Below are 16,163 nucleotides of genomic sequence, written 5' to 3' on the forward strand. Positions count from 1 at the left end.
ACCACCATATATATATGTGCCTGGTTCTGGTTAACCACGCTGAAGCTTGGACGACCGAAAAATGGCGTCCACAAGGAGGCGCACCAATCCAATCACTGGCTGGAACAGATATGAACAACCTGTCTTGACCGTGAAAACCAAAATCGTTCAGTAGCCTATGGTGATTGGTGGGGCTTGGAAGAACGATGAATAGTTCAGGTCACAGACGGTTGTTCCGTTGGAATCGTGACAAACACGGTGATAGTTTTGACGCTTCAACCGAAGGGGGAGGAAGCAGCCATGCTCTTCCGGTATCGAAATCTGGCTCACCGGTTCCCAGTGATAGTATTCCCAAAAGTTTTGCACAAAGCCGAATCAATTGGGAGTCCGGAAAGAAGTACGACGAGTCATCGCAGGATTTTTCCGGACATCGCAGTCGTGATGATTCTGTAGTGGAAACAAAGCTTTGGAGGAACAAGCTGACAAAAAATCTCCGTGGTAAATTCAGTCCACGTTCAGGTCTCCAGATAAGAAAGCGTAGAGATAAGAAGGATTTAAAAGAAGAGGCCGAATCTCGCTTCCTCCGGACCACAAGTTTATCCGACGTTGATGACACCTTGACTCGAAACGACTCTCGTGGATGGCACAAGCGAAATGGCCATCCCAGAAATTTAGCTCATGCAAAGAAAAGAGGCGATGACTCGTTGGAATTCGCACGAAAACAATCCCCGCCGTCTAGCACGGTATTCTTTGAACAAGGAATGTACTCTGCTGCATCGGTAGAGGAGCTTGGATATGAAACTATGACTGGCTTCACCGACGCTCCGAAAGAGTCAGACCAACAGTTGGAGATGAAACGGGCGAACTATGGAACAGGGCATTCGAAACGCAAGTTTCGCTTACGACCCCACCATTGTTTTGAGAAGGCTACGTACATGACAGAGGAAGACATTTACTCGGATAGTATAGAGCCGTCCCAGTCTTTTGAGTTCTTGAAGTCTTATCTGGCACCGACTGCTTTCACAGAGCCGAAAGGCGAACGTGATGGAAAAATTGAAGAAAGTTATGGTTCGCCGGAAACCGATGGCCGTGTGGGAGCGCTGCGCGTGGAAGTTCTTGGATGCGTGAGCCTGGCGCGACAAAAACCTGATGTCGCCACGTATTTGGTTTGTGGTGACAGTGCTTTTTGTACGGATGTGATAAGCGGTTATCGATCCCCAATGTGGCCAAGCGCTTCAAAGCGTGCCGCAGTTTTTCCTATTCATCATGCATTCTCCAGATTGTACATTGGTGTTTTCGATGTAAAAGCACGAAAGAGTAACAAGCAAACAGACGCATTTTGTGGAAGAGTCACCGTTGATATTTGTTCTTTAAGACCCGGGACTGAGTATGATATAACATTGGCCCTTCGGGCCTCTACATTTGTTTACGATCGTCGTCGACGAGGAGTGGTCCGCTTGCGCTTTTCTCTTCATTGGTTTAGCGAGCGCGGCGCTATTCTTTCTTACTTCAACCAACCGCGAAGCCTTGTCCAGGCCTGTCCTCTTGTCAGTGGCTCGCCTGTGATTCCGTGTGCCGAGCCCAGAACATTCAGAAACCTTGCTCTTACTGTGCACGGTCAAGATCTTCCTGGAAAGTATTCCCGGAGCGCGTTTCGGGCAACCATGCGTGAATTCAATTTGTACCAGGTGAACATCCGGCACTTGCTCAAGACAAGCGTAATTGAGGCTGTTCTCTACGAGAAACCAATAGTCTCTTTTTGTTTGTTCCTCGCTGGAATGCATTGCGTTGTCTCAAACTCAGTACATATGGTTCCACCATATTTTCTTGCTTATCTTTTGATTCAACTGCACGAGAGCTACCAACACTATGTCCAAAGTTCGGTATACAATTGTGGATACAAACCCCTCACTTTCTTTGAGGTATTTCAAGCTCTGATATTCAATACGACAGGACGAGATCGAATGTTTGAGTCCATATCCGTGGCCAAGCAAGCAAAGCAAAGAGGAAATATTAGGCAACATAAGCAGCTTGCCGATATGGATTCTGATAGAGGGGAAGGGGGTTTGGTAACTCACCCTCCGGATCATCAAGAATTTCCTTTTTCAGATAGGGATGCCTACCCCAATTTTGGTGTTGACGACGCACTCGCACCGAGTTTGAAGAAAGGACGAGGTGAGTTGGTGGTGTGTCTACACTACAATGAACTGGCGAGTGACTGAAATCTCAAATAATTGTTCTCTGCAGGAGGGGAAAACAGTCTCCATGGAAGACTCTCTGTGTACTACACAGCTATACCAAAGACGGATCCAAGTGGATATGTTGACGGCATCTCAAGTGATGAAAGCGGGGACGCAGACAATGACGACGAAACAATTACGACAGAGACGGGTATGGATGACAGCATGTTCCACCTTGATATGGAGGGGGAGGATGATGGCTTGGAACCGGATGACCATTTGGAGCTGGCTTCACAATCCAACCTTCCTTTGGCCGCTAGCAACAGACGACGGATTAAGCTTGGGCCGGCTCAGAATACAGACACATCTGCAGCAGTCAGAGTTCCACCTCAGATCCACTTGAAAAAAATGGAAAACATTTTTCATAAACTTTCTAAAAAGCTGTCTGTTGAGCTTGTTGCAGCACCTATGGATCGAAATCTGGGTGGAACTGTGGACACGTCTCACCTTGCGATGCGTGGGTCGCTGGCTTTAACTACGGAGGCTTTGCAGGCGCAAGAAAAACTGGGCAAGAAGGCAATTTACGATGAATTCGATAGACTCTTGGGTCTAGAGACGAGGACTGCTAATCCAGTTCTTAGAATTGCATCGGCTTTTTTAGGTCCTTTGATGCGGATTATCCGAGTCTTTGTGTATCTGGTCCGCGTTTTATTCAACCTTACAACATGGCGCGATCCGTATATGTCTTTCTTCCTCTTCATTTGCTTGTCCGTGTTGTGCCTCATTCTCGCCATTTTTCCATGGAGAGTGTTTTTCTTTCTGACTACATTCTTATTCCTGGGTCCTCAGGTAATTTCTCGACCGGGTATAGGAAAGCATACGCTGGTTTCGTCTAACTTTATAATGTGCGTTGTTTTTTTTTGCAGAACATTTTTCTTCGCACGCATCTCGAGAACAAAGCAGCAAAAACACCCAAGGAGCACAGGGAGAAAACCGGTAACAAAGATGAAGCGTACCCGACGGAGCAGAGAAGAGACCACAAGACTAGCGAATTACAATTGGGTGTTTCGAGCAATAGTCGCTTAGATCATCGTAAGGTTTTTTTTCGGAAGAACACAAGTCGTGAACTAAGTACTGACAAGCCTCACTTGATTGGACCTTTATACCAAGATGAACGCCCAGTATTCAGTGTTCAGCACGGTTCGGTGGCGAGTCGTAAACTTCGGCCTAGATCTGTGGCCATACCGTACAATCGTTTGCGGAAGGAGCGATTTTATGATTGGCCCCCAGATCCGACAGTTTCCCGTGCAACTCCTTTGCACTTTGCCTACGGCGAAGAAACGGAACGCAGACGACGAGACAACATTTTTTCTTCTGACTTGGTTATGTCGCTTCAGGAAAGGGATAAGAACGAAAATCGAATCTTCCGACAACGATTGCTAGAAGCCTCGTTGGGAGAGAATTGAAGTGGTCGGAATCATCAATCGGAATAGGATGATGAAGGTATGAAAGCGACTATGTATCGTAGCAATTCGTAGCGGAGAGGAGAAACGGAGCGAACTGTATGTGCTACTCGGAAAGATCTACTACTATCATTTAAAATTCAGTCTCAAAACGCCTTTGAGAGTGCTTGTCTTCTACAAAAGGCCTTGTGAAGTCAGAGGTGCAGTTGCGGAAGCGGCGCAGTAGTTCACGTGCGTCAACTGAGACATCGAGAAGATGACGGAACGATTAGAACATGGGCAAGGGCAGCACGCAGTAGAATAGAATGGTGCGCGAAGACAGCACCCATGAAGTGATAGTCTCGCAATGTTGATGCTAGCCAAGATGTCTCAGGATAGAGGATTGACATTGTACTGTCTTTCTGGGAGGGTTGCTACCCTAAAGACATAGGTAATGTAAGTACCTTCGATTTGCAGTTACAGTCAATCATACAATTCACCGATGGTTTGTACCATTTGGTCTCTGTATTTTTTGTAGAAGGTATTCATTGTCTTATTTTATGAGGAAATTCCCTATTCGGGCAGCGCCTCTCTAGCTAGATGGCGCAATTCCCCTATTCCGGCCAAATCCGAGATTTCTAACTGTAAGTAATATTTTTTGAGCGCGAATTCCAGGATCCGACAGACATGTCACCGAAAGAGCGGTTGCGAGTGTTAGTGGAGATGACCGCTTTAACGCGTTCTCACTTCTCTACGTTTGACCATGACGATTACTCACATACTTACAGTTAGGACAGTCGCTCTGGTCGCCCTTTTCCTTTTCCCGACCCTCGCAGAGGTAAGGATTTCTGCGCAGAGCATTGATGGACGTTCAATTGTCACGTCGGAAGCAGAAGAAGATGAAGCTGTGGTTTCCTGCACGCTCGACAGCCTGTCGATCGGGGGACAGCAATTGAACGTTTTGGATTCGATTTCATTTTATCTACATCGAAATGGCGAGCCAGAAGCATGCGGAGCTTCCGTTTTGTCAGAGTCTACGATTGAAAAAGGTTTATCGCAAATGGAGTGCAAGAAGGAGGTTGACAAGTACCAATTGGAAGCGTTGTTGACAGCAGTTTTTGCTGAAGAGCTCGCCGCGTCCGATTGTGGATCGAACGACAACAGTACTGCCCCGGAAGGCTTCCTGCACTACTGTGATATGGGTGTTGATCGTACTATTGTACAGAACGACTATGATCATTTGGTCCGAATACCAAGGAAAGGGAATCTACCCTGTCGATTCTTTTCCCGAGAAGGTGATCGAATTTCGTCGTTTGAGGACATTTTGAGAATGGCCGAAAAAGCCGAAACGCGGGAATGTACTGAAGAAAACGATGTATGCACAGACAGGATGGATTTGCATTTGTACGCCGCCCCGGCCGGTCGCGTGTTCATGTTTGCGCCCTCATACGTCGGAGAAATATTCCAAATTTCTCATGTCAAAGATAGTCTTGGACAACCTATCTCGCTTGAAGTACTGTCGCTGGACCCTCGCGTTTTTGATATTTATAATTTTTTTTCTGCTGATGAAGCACACAGTTTGATTGATAAAGCAGTTAAAGAGACTTCACCCACGTACAGACTGCATCGCAGTACCACCGGCAGCGCTACGGCCAGCATCTTCAACAAACGCACCTCGGAAAATGCGTGGGATACTCACGGAACCCTGGCACAGACGATCAAGCGGTAAGAATCCACATCTTCTAGTTCAGCGACTCCTTCGATTCATTTGTTTAAATATTCTCTTTCCCTTTTCAGTCGATGTCTCTCAGTTCTTGGTATTGACGAATACCAGGAGTCGTTGACTGATGGGCTTCAAATCTTGCGCTACAACCAATCAAATGCTTATACCGCCCATATGGATTACTTAGAGGACAAAGGTAAAATTTTTGCAGGCATGATGTTTTTGATTTACCACGGTTATAGATCTGATGGCTTTTTATGTACAATTGAATGACAGACGGATCTCAGGTGTATGACTATGAAAGCGTTGGAAAAGGTGGAAATCGGTTTGCAACGATTCTGCTTTACATGAGCGATCTTGGCGAACATGATGGAGGCGAAACGGCTTTTGTTAAAGCGGATTCACCAGGCAAGGAGCATGTTCCTCTCCATCGCGCCATCCAACAACTACGTGATTCAGGCGATGCAAGTACATTGACTCCTGATTCATGGGAAGAAATAATGGCTGCACAGTGCCGAGCACGCCTTTCGGTCCGACCCAAGCTAGCTCGGGCTGTCCTATTCTATTCGCAACATCCCAACGGAGCCGAAGACAAAATGTCGTTTCATTCCGGTTGTCCAGTTCTCGGAGCGACCACGAAATGGGCGGCAAATTTGTGGGTCTGGAATGCACCAAGGCCTGAATTTGAAGGAGCGCCTTTGAAAAAAGATCTCAGCAATGTGACAAAAGCCGAATCGGCTGCATCACAGCAGCTTCGGGCTGTTTTTAGAAATAGTGGAAAGGATCGTCGTTTCGAAAAGGCAGAACTTTATTTTGACGAAGATGGATTCTTTGGCAAGTTGGGACCAAAAGATCCTCCTATTAGCGTTAACACATACGAGACACATCGCTGGAACGTCAAAGTTGACGGTGAAATTTTAGTCTCTTTTTACATCGATGATCAACCTGTGCAGGAATTCACTGTCTGAAAAGTTCGATCTTATTTTAGGTACGACCAAATCACATGCTCTGTCAACTGGCGTGACCATTCGTAGAGTAAAAGGTTGTACTTTAGACTTGATCGCCGTTGTAGAAGAATACAGGGTATTTTGATGGAGTTTTGCCCTTTCCGACGAGCAAATATCCATCTGGTGGCTGATTCCCAATTTCCGGCATCTTGGTCGCTTTTGCCATTAGACCAGACGGAATGATCTTTCCTTCAGGCTGGTTTGGCAAACGCTGAAAACGCTTTAGCTCGTCCCAGTAGTTTGCGATGTGTTTATCTTTTTCAACACAAATATCTCGGAGCTTCAAAAGCTTGCTTTCAAAGTCTCGCTGGATCTTGTCGATTGATTTTTGATGTTCTCGTTTCAGACTCGACATCTTGGCGTCGTACTCTTTACGAACTTCCTTCATTTTTCCATTGTCTGATTTTGAAGACATGTCTCTATAATCCGTTTTGCTGTTTTCTTCTGAGGCAAGAGATTTCGCCGATCCTGATCGCGTTAGCTTTACCGCTGCTGTCTGAGCTGCAGACTGAGCTTCAACCTCATCAACTTTCTTTTTGGCCTGGGTTAGCGATTTGACCAAAAGGTCAGCAACAACTGTGGATGGTAATTTGCGACAAACACGCATAATCCTATCATGTTCCATAACCTCTAGCTCTTGCCAATACAGCGTCAAGTCCTTGATGCACCTTAATTGTAAACTCGTCAACTCGCTTTTCTCTTCTTCAGAAGAATTGATTAACACAAGATCAGCCTCCAATTCCAATAAAGTCAACGCAGCATTTCGGTCCACGAGTGGCAAATATTTCTCATCCGTCAATCGTTCAAATGACTGTTCATCAAGTACGTTCGAATTCAGTGCGCAGTACTCAGCCAGGAGAGAACTGATATGATATTGCTTCTTTCTACTGTCTATCTCTGGACCTGTCATCAATCTTCGGAAGAAGAAAGGGTCGACCGTCGTGAGTAGCTCGTGCTTGCTATCAATTGATAGTATGTTGTTGCTACAATGGTTGGCAGCAAGCTCGGAAATCTTGTCATCCGCTAGTACAACACTATCCTTGTAGTAGACAATCACGTTTGTCATGGACAAATCTTGTACGATGAACTCCATGGCCTTCTTGTGCATGGAACGCATTCCGAAGAACTGAGCCAGATGACGGAGGCCAGTTGCACTTTGTGTGTCAATGACCAGCTCATCGTCGGGCGAATAGAGAAAGTCCAGCCATTGTGGAATCACGTGGGCAGCCACGCTCTCCATAAAGATGTCGGTGGTACTGGTTCCCACATCAAGACGATTATTGGTTCGAAAAATACGGACGAAGTACTCAGATTTTTTGGGCCCAACAGCAAGTAAATTTTTGTGAACGTGATATAATTCGTTCTGCCGTGTCTCCTTGTTGGTTACCTTGATTTTCCAGTCACTCAAGCTCTTGGACGGGTCCATCCGCCAGGTCAACTGCTCTTCTTCCGTTTCGGGGTCGACAGCGTCGGTGTCGAAGTCGTCGTCATAGTTGAACAAAGGGGCTGAGGAGTCGTCGCGGACAACCGCTAAAATAGATTTGTTCGAGACGTTTTCCGTCGGAGTGATCATACTTGCGAGAACAGTATGTTTCGTGATATCGCTGTTTACAGGCTCGTTCCTGATGTTCGGAATACTTGGAGTAACAGAACCTGATTCTTCCGTTGAGTGTAAATTCTCTTCGAATCGTGAAGGAGTCCCCTGTAGAAAGAAAGGTGCTACTAAAAGTTCTTGTTTTATGAGTTCGCCTGACACAATGCCTGCAGAACGAAAGCTAGGATTATCACAATACTTCTGTTTTTCTTCGTCCAACTGTTTAGTGATCTCTGGCTGGTTGCTATCTTTTTGCGTATGTTGAGCCGTCTCCTTTCCTGGTTTTAAATAGTCTACTCCAGGTTCCGAATTCTCCGAATGAATGGACGATGACTCTGATCCCTCAATTGATTCGTCAATCGGATCGAGACAATCAGGTAGTATTGATTTGAGAGGCTTTGCTTTGCGATTCCTTTGTTTGCCCATGTGACGATACCGTGACTTTTGCTCCAAGGAAAAGATTTGCGAGTCAGATTCTGACGGCTCCAATAGCTGCTTTTGTCGATAGGACTGCAAGTAGCACGAGCAAGCTAAGAGACGAAAGGCTCCGTCTCTTTCCCGCAAAAATAATGATTTGCTAGTAGCGAGAGAAAATCTGCGACTCGACAACAAAGGCGAGCACCATTCACAGTCCGCCACAAGACTGACAGAAAATTTACAGTTAGATCGTCGCTCGCTTCTACCGTAAAAAGTGCTCTCTCAAAATGATTTGACTAACGAGCTTGTCATAATTTCCCTTTACTGTTCACGTATTTGTTTGACAGATAAGTAAATTTGATCGGAGAGCTGTTTTGACATTATATTTTATGTCTATACTGAAACGTATATCAATCTCCATTTACATTGACTGCTACTAGAGGTATTATTGGTCTTATAGTAAGCTGAAAACGCAACGGTCGATCAAATCACGCAGTCGAGAGTACGTTGAGTCTTGGAATAAACGGACAGGCAATACGAGTGACGAGTTACAAGGGGCACGGGCCAAACGGAGCATTTTGCTCGAAAAACTGGTGATCAAATCCAAGCTTTTGTGACGTACAGACGCCTATAATAAGACTCTCTATTCCCTTTGTGACATGGTGCGAACGGAAATCTCGCGGCTTGGTAGCACCCCATTTTCCCTCTCCTCTGTTCTCGTCGGGCTCTGACCAACTCGTACAAGTTTAGTACAGACTCCGGCGAAAACCTTGAATCGTTTAGGAATTTCCTTATGATCTAGACAAGCCGAAGGTGGTTACAGAGTCGATAAAAACCTATTTAAAATGGCCACGGATCAGGAAAACAATCCTGCCAAACACGATGAATCCGACGTATACGATCGTCAGATTCGACTCTGGGGAGCCGAATCTCAGGCAAGTCGTCGCAGATACCAATTACGTAACGAAGCGGCATACATTGAACGATGCTTTTTGTACCGTTTGTGGACCTCTCTGCTTCTGTATTTTTTTCTAACACTCCAATACATCGCTTGGCTTTTTCGATCGTCCGTAGACCAAAATGAGCCAAGCGAAGGTCTTGTACATTCACGTGACGGGACTTTCGGCAGAAATCCTGAAGAATCTAGTCTTGGCAGGAATTCGGGCGGTGCTGTGCGATCCTCGGCCATATCCCGATGCTGTCGTCGCGTCTCCCAACTTTTTGCTACCTTGCGCCGATCGAAATTTTACTGACGGTCAGTCAAACCCCAAAAAGCAGAAATATCTGACGGTCGCGGAAGCCATGCAACCTGTGGTTGAAGAGCTTAATCCACTATTAGGCTCGTGTGAAATTTCGCCGACCTCTGTCGATGAGCTGTCCGATAAGTATGTCTCACAGTTTAGCATCGTGATCGCATCGCAACTTCCGAAAACGGACGCCCGACGCATTGCGAAAGCTACGACAAATGCGGGAGGCAAATTTTTCTTGGCCGATACCTTTGGTATGATGGGAGCTTGCGCCTTGGATTTGGGTAGCAAGCATATTTATAGACCGGAAATTGGCAAAACCTTGCTTGACCCAACTCCACTAAGAAGATACATCTCCTTAGATGAAGTGCTTGATTGTCCGTTAGACCATGCTACGAACCGCTTTCATAAAACACCTCCACCTGCATGGGTACAGTACCGCTGTTTGTTGGAATACGGGGACAAAAACAAAAGCTGGCCATCAGAACTGTCCGCCGAAGTTTTTTTCGAGCAGACACGTTCATGGATCAAAGAAACTGCTCCATCTTTACTCGAGAATGAGCTGTTGTCGGAGACATCTCTAAGAGCACTTGCAAAAGTCGCGACAAGCGAAGTGGCTCCAGTTTGCTCTGTTTTGGGAGGAATTATTGGAAACGAGGTCATCAAGGCGATCAGTGGGAAAGGAGAACCAGCCAACAATGCCGTATTGTTCGACGGGACTACGTGCAAGGCGTGGGGCTTTCTTGTAGATCCACTGTAGCAAGCGTATATAACACACACAACATCAGGAGAGTTGCAAGTCGCAGTCTCACATGCATTAGCCAGAATAATTTAAATTGTGCTCTATACGAAAGATTTCGCTCATCCAATTGGAAGCGCTTCACCAGCAAGCTGCATAGCTTGTCCAAACACACCCAATGCTGAGGTCGGCTGGAGAGACAGCATTCTGTGCCTATCGGGCGAGGAGACTTCGATGTCGAGATTCATTTCACGTAAGGAAAGATCTTCCAGAGTCTCCTTAAGGACTTGGAACTTCATTTCCCGATCTTTGTGTATTAAGTTGAGACGATCCCGTACGGCAGCCAACGACTGGTTCGTGGCAACAGCGAGACTCATCTGCATTTCCGCATGTCGCAATTTTTCTGCTAATTCTTGAAAATCAGTTTCACCAATCACTTCATGTTGCCGATGTACCATGGAAAACCAATCGACGATAAGAGCGTGCAAGAGTTCCCCGTCCAAATCATTGCATCCCCGCGATATTGATGGCCGCAAATCCAGTTCATGTTTGCCTTCCGTGGCAAAGACGTGGCGCTTCTGCGATATCTTCGACAAGATCTGCAGCTCGTTCACAAGTTCCGTTGCTCGTTGGGCGACCCGCTCAGCCGTTGGAGTCTGATAGGGAGTAAATCCGTCTTCGTCACGTGGCAGACATTGCAGATCTAAAAGGAGGGGACGAATACCAGCTGATGTCTCTGTGGATAGTGTCGTTCGACGACACAGCAACCCCTTTAGCCTGCGAAGAAGATCTTGCAGCTCGATGACGTTGTCTTCGTCAACAAGACCTGATGTTGACCTTAGTCGCGCGTTTTTGTGTTCAACGTAACGCGCCAATTCGCAAAAAGGGTAAAGAATTTTGGCGATCTCCAATTCAGAGTTTTCAATCTCTTGCTCCAGCGCAAGCGATTTCACTAAGCAAGGCGTTTCCAACAGTTTGGAAAGTCTTTCTTTGGCTTCCTCACGGCGAGTGGCTACTTTTCGGTTTGATCCCGAAGTGTATTCACCCACTAGTTCCAAGCTGGGAGCGCGCTGGACCGATTGGTGGGCTTCCAGAAACGCTCGGAACGGGGCACGATATTCACACTTGACAAGATAGAGACGCTTTGAAACAACAGAATCGGCTTCCATGGAGGCACGGAATTGGTACAGTCGTACCGGAATATCGGTTTTAAGTAGCCGAACCAGGATCTGTGCCTCGTGTTCGGTGTCGGCTGACATCAAAAAAGATTTCCGGGGTGCGTTGGCTAACACGGTCGACGTCTCGACCGGATCGTCACCGAGAAAGGGATGTTTGTATAAATGTTTGATTAGTCGATGACAAGCCTGCGAGAAGTCTTCGGCCCACACATAGTCCGGGCAATGCAAACGCGGTGATTCCCAGCAGTCTTTCCCTCTTTGACGCATTGGTATTCGGCGGCCGGTGTCATTCCGCGAAGACTCGTCGAGATGACTAAGGTTTGCACTGATACTATGCGAGTAATGATGATTTATTCCACTGCCCGCATTTCCAGAGGTGCCCTGTTGCGGAAAAGGATCGCTTAAGTTTGCTGTTTGGGCGAGTTTGTCCGTCGTCAAACGCTCCACGGCGTCACAGGCCGCATCCAGCGCGGTGCGGGCGAATCCATCCAGCTGGATTCTACGCGTCGCGTTGAGGTCGAGTTCTTTGCGAAGTGCCTGGAGAACCGTAACCGCCTGCCGCTTCACATCCAGCCAGGCTTCCAGAATTTGGTGGCTAGCGTGGATCGTTGCCGTCAGCTGTCCTTCTACTGTTCGATACAGAGCGACGTCCAAGAGCGTCATCAAGCCCGGTACCGCTTGAATCTGCATCCTTTCTGACTCTTCTTCTTCTTTCCATAATCCCGCGAGGAAGGAAACAATCGCACTCTTCATGGAAGACAGAGCGACAGTCCTGCGAAGGGTAAGACAAGCAGCCGGCAAATCTGGGTACTTTTGGTTTTGAATATCTTGGTCACTGCCAGTTTACGAAGCTTGCTACTCTGGAGAGGGAGACAGCCATTCTCGAGAAATTACGTATTGTGAGACCACGAGAATTCCCAGCGTACAAATGGCTTTTTGATTGGCTAAAGTTATAGGAATCGGAATTTCTCATTTAGAGAGCGACATGTCGCATATTTAGCCGTCGTCCAGGCCTTTGTCGTGTGCTTCCAGTTACAACTTCACACTTTGCGGTCCGCGCTAGACAATGGATGGACGACTCACGAGTGTTGGCAGGTATTCTAGCAGACCAGCACAATCCCCATGACATTGGGCTGTAGTCCGTCGTTTCTTCGTCTCTTTGTACACTTTCAGCTATCAGAGTGATTCCAGTAGTTTCCGACGTAGCGGTCATTTGGTTTTGGGGAAAAGAGCACCAACAGTCGCAGGCACGTTTGAATCTGTTGCTTGCCTTGCAGTACTGTACCGACTCAACCTTCCGCACCGCCATGCCCATTCCGATGGATGTGGACCCCGTCGACGATGACCCTCGTCCCTCTTCATCTCCTTTGTCGTCCCCTCTTCTGTTGCGGACAGTGGTTCCTATCACCCGGGAAGAAGAGGCTCGACAAGCGATTGAACTACTGCGAGGAAACGACATGGCCGAACGGGTGGCGGCAGCGCACCGCTTGGATGCCGTTGCAGCTATTTTAGGCGAGGAGCGCACACGAAACGTAAGACAACAACTACCAACATTTATACTGAGCGCGTGGATGAGACAATGGAATCGACGTTAGCTAGCGTGTGAATCGTAATCAAGGTATCTCACACTGGCCTTTGTGTTTCTCTAGGAATTGTTACCGTTTCTGAGTGATGCTGTGGATGATGAAGATGAAGTGCTGTTAGCAATGGCACAAGCACTGGGTCGCATGATAGATCTTGTTGGCGGGCCAACGCACGCCGAAAGCTTGTTTCTACCTCTGGAACTCCTTCTGAGCGTCGAAGAAACGACGGTGCGCCAGGCCGCCGCCGAAAGTACACTCTTTATTGCGTCGCAACTTTCCGAGTCCGACTACCAATCCTGTTACGCAAAAATGATCGCACGTTTGGCTACGCAAGAATGGTTCACCGCCCGTATTTCTGCCGTGGGCCTCTTGTCACAGGCCTACACCAGTCTGCGTGTCGAACAACAGAAAGAACATTTGGAATTTTATGCGAATCTCGCAAAGGACGATACTCCCATGGTCCGTCGAGTAGCGGCACAATACTTGGGACAAATGGTACAAAATGTGGTCCGAGCTACAGGAAGGAGCTCTTTGTCGGAGACCGGAAGTGTCGTAACAACTCTCTTGCCCATATTTGAAGAGTTCTCTTCGAACGAACAGCCCGATTCCGTTCGACTGCAAACCACCGAGAACTGTGTGGCGTTCGGACAGGTACTGAGTGAGGTGGACGGTGATTTAAACGAATCCGAGCAAGGATTACTGAAAAAAGTATTGCCTTTGATACTTGCAACGATTGACGATCGGTCCTGGCGAGTCCGATGGACGACGGCTGCCAAATTCTCAGAAGTAATTTCCGCCTATGGTCGACTCCCCGATGTCATGGATTCCCTGGTACAAGGCTATGAAAAGCTCTTGCAAGATCCAGAGGCTGAAGTGCGAACAGCTGCTACTTTCAACTTAGCTCACGTCGCAAAGGGCGATGCTCAAGTCCTCGTTCCGCCTCAACACCGTCCTCCACAAGACGGGGATTCCGAAGGAGATGCTACGGATCTTCGTGTTCCTGTAGCAGAGCGCCTGGTAAAGCGAGTAACAAGTCTAACGGAAGACGAAAGCGAACATGTCCGCGCAGCGCTTGCCATGGTGGCGACTGAGCTAGCTCCGATTTTGGGTCGCGAAGGTACCATTACATTTCTTGTTCCCCCTGTTCTCTTATTGCTTCGTGACGCAGCTTCGGAGGTTCGATTGAATCTTATTTCCTCGCTGTCAGCTTTAAATGAAGTGATCGGTGTCGATCTACTATCGCAGTCACTACTACCAGCCATTCTCGATTTAGCCCAAGATGGCAAGTGGAGAATCCGTATGGCAATTATCCAACTTATACCTCTGCTCGCCAAGCAGCTAGGACAAGAATTTGTGAGCGAGAAGCTTGCTTCTCTCTGCGTTGAATGGCTCGGTGATGATATTGCAACTATTCGGCAAGCGGCAGCTAGCAATATCAAGGACTTGACTGCCTTGTTTGGCACAACTTGGGCAACTGAGTTTCTTCTTCCATCGATCGTGGACATTCGAGAAAACGAATCTTACCTTAGACGATTAACGGCGCTTCAGGCATGTTCGATGATGGCAACCGAAATGGATTCTGATTCGGCACGGATAGAAATATTGCCTCTCATTCTTGAGATGGCAACAGACCTTGTAAGTTTGAATGATGTCATGCATGCTTTTGTCGTGTTCGAGCTATCCGCTCATCACCTTCAAACTCGTTCCTTTCAGGTACCAAACATCAGATTTAATGTGGCAAAGGAACTGCAATCCATGGCTCACGCGTGTGGCATCTCGGCTTACGAATCACAGGTTTTGCCTGTATTGAATATGCTGCTCGAAGATGAAGATAGGGATGTTCGATTTTATGCCGAAAAGGCTGCCACTGCTTTGGATGAGACATTTGCCGCTATGGATGCATTAATCAAATAGCAAAGCTGCTCGCAATTTCACTGACTGTCATGCATGACTTTACGTTACATAACTTTTTTGAAGTGTGAAACGTAACCGTTTCAACACTAGTTTACTGTTGTTCTCTAGCTGTTTACAGTTCATGGAAAGAACCTTCTCGACTCGCTAGCAGAGCACTTTCTAGCCCGCTTTGTGACAACGACAATGAACAAGAAGTAACCCTAGCTCTAGAGCTACCCTCCAATCTGCTCACAGTCACTCACAGTCAGTTCGACAACTCGGCTCCAACATGAGCCAAGGGAAAAGCTTGTGGTAACAACTTAATTACGTAACATAAAACGAATCACAGTCGACAAAACCCATAGCGATCATGTCAATGTAAAACCAGAAACTCCTTTTTTCACAGACAAGGGCATTTGTTTGATTTTGTGGGCGAGACTAACGCACTGAGGTTACCAAATTACCATGACAGCATCGAAAAAACCATCAACCAACGCATCGAAGTCCACGTCCGGCGCATCCGACGAGTCGGGTCTTCTAGCGCCACGGCGGATGGAACACACGACAGCATGTTTACCCATTGTTTACGGATCCGTTGCTTTTTACCTGGGAAAGAAAGCGGACGAATACAACACTCATCAGTGGACTCTGCATCTCCGTGGACCAAATAACGAAGATCTTTCACCAGTGATCTCGAAGGTTGTATTTCATCTGCACCCGTCATTCGCCCAGCCAACTAGAGAATTGACTGAACCTCCTTACGAAGTAACTGAGCGAGGATGGGGTGAATTTGAAGCACAAGTACGCATAGTATGGAAAGACTCGTCTGAAAGGCCTATTCTGGTACGTCTCACTAAGTGGTTCCAATTTCTTATTCCCACATGTGGGCACTAAATAAGACGTTCTGCCGCTTTACAGATTTCTCATGGAATCAAGCTTTATCCCCCGGGTACGGCACCGAATGCAGCTCCCACAGATACGGAAACTGCGGTTGTGGCTGAATCTTACGATGAAGTGGTGTTTACCGATCCTTCCGAAACATTTTATACTCAGTTGCTTCGCGTAGCAAACCTCCCACCCATCACCACGTATACCCAACTGAAGCACTTTAAAGGATTATCGGATTCGGAAGATATGGCCAGTCTTATAGAGGCACAAAAGTTTCTGCACCAGGAACTTTC

At 47.1% G+C, this 16,163-nt stretch overlaps 7 protein-coding genes across 7 annotated transcripts; 5 read left to right on the forward strand and 2 right to left on the reverse strand.

Annotated features, from left to right (window-relative positions):
• Window positions 1-113: 113 nt before the first annotated feature.
• PHATRDRAFT_49408 (predicted protein) lies at window positions 114-3,903 on the forward strand. The gene is made up of 3 exons (XM_002184039.1): window positions 114-2,154; window positions 2,272-2,843; window positions 3,086-3,903. The coding sequence occupies exons 1-3, from the start codon at window positions 186-188 to the stop codon at window positions 3,623-3,625; spliced, it is 3,081 nt and encodes a 1,026-aa protein (XP_002184075.1). The 5' UTR covers window positions 114-185; the 3' UTR covers window positions 3,626-3,903.
• A 24-nt stretch (window positions 3,904-3,927) lies between these two features.
• On the forward strand, window positions 3,928-6,399 carry PHATRDRAFT_49409 (predicted protein; the record flags this gene model as incomplete). Its single annotated transcript, XM_002184040.1, has 7 exons — window positions 3,928-3,970; window positions 4,053-4,057; window positions 4,140-4,245; window positions 4,390-5,326; window positions 5,399-5,520; window positions 5,601-6,190; window positions 6,228-6,399. 7 exons carry the CDS (start codon window positions 3,928-3,930, stop codon window positions 6,243-6,245), a joined length of 1,821 nt encoding a protein of 606 aa, XP_002184076.1. The 3' UTR covers window positions 6,246-6,399.
• PHATRDRAFT_49410 (predicted protein) lies at window positions 6,375-8,351 on the reverse strand (the record flags this gene model as incomplete). Its single annotated transcript, XM_002184164.1, has 1 exon — window positions 6,375-8,351. The coding sequence occupies one exon, from the start codon at window positions 8,349-8,351 to the stop codon at window positions 6,375-6,377; it is 1,977 nt and encodes a 658-aa protein (XP_002184200.1).
• Window positions 8,352-9,422: 1,071 nt separating this feature from the next.
• Window positions 9,423-10,349, forward strand: PHATRDRAFT_40111 (predicted protein; the record flags this gene model as incomplete). The annotated part of the gene is made up of 1 exon (XM_002184041.1): window positions 9,423-10,349. One exon carries the CDS (start codon window positions 9,423-9,425, stop codon window positions 10,347-10,349), a length of 927 nt encoding a protein of 308 aa, XP_002184077.1.
• A 41-nt stretch (window positions 10,350-10,390) lies between these two features.
• Window positions 10,391-12,393, reverse strand: PHATRDRAFT_49411 (predicted protein). Its single transcript, XM_002184165.1, has one exon. The coding sequence runs from the start codon at window positions 12,257-12,259 to the stop codon at window positions 10,451-10,453; it is 1,809 nt and encodes a 602-aa protein (XP_002184201.1). The 5' UTR covers window positions 12,260-12,393; the 3' UTR covers window positions 10,391-10,450.
• Window positions 12,394-12,581: 188 nt separating this feature from the next.
• Window positions 12,582-15,026, forward strand: PHATRDRAFT_30334 (predicted protein). The gene is made up of 4 exons (XM_002184042.1): window positions 12,582-13,038; window positions 13,156-14,038; window positions 14,096-14,724; window positions 14,803-15,026. The coding sequence occupies exons 1-4, from the start codon at window positions 12,814-12,816 to the stop codon at window positions 15,001-15,003; spliced, it is 1,938 nt and encodes a 645-aa protein (XP_002184078.1). The 5' UTR covers window positions 12,582-12,813; the 3' UTR covers window positions 15,004-15,026.
• Window positions 15,027-15,528: 502 nt separating this feature from the next.
• PHATRDRAFT_6586 (predicted protein) lies at window positions 15,529-16,059 on the forward strand (the record flags this gene model as incomplete). The annotated part of the gene is made up of 2 exons (XM_002184043.1): window positions 15,529-15,825; window positions 15,901-16,059. Coding segments are annotated over 2 exons (456 nt in total), but the record flags the coding sequence as incomplete, so codon positions are not given.
• Between the last annotated feature and the right edge of the window lie 104 nt (window positions 16,060-16,163).

The sequence above is a fragment of the Phaeodactylum tricornutum genome, chromosome 22 (assembly GCF_000150955.2).
Source record: "Phaeodactylum tricornutum CCAP 1055/1 chromosome 22, whole genome shotgun sequence".
NCBI lineage: Eukaryota > Bacillariophyta > Bacillariophyceae > Surirellales > Neidiaceae > Phaeodactylum > Phaeodactylum tricornutum.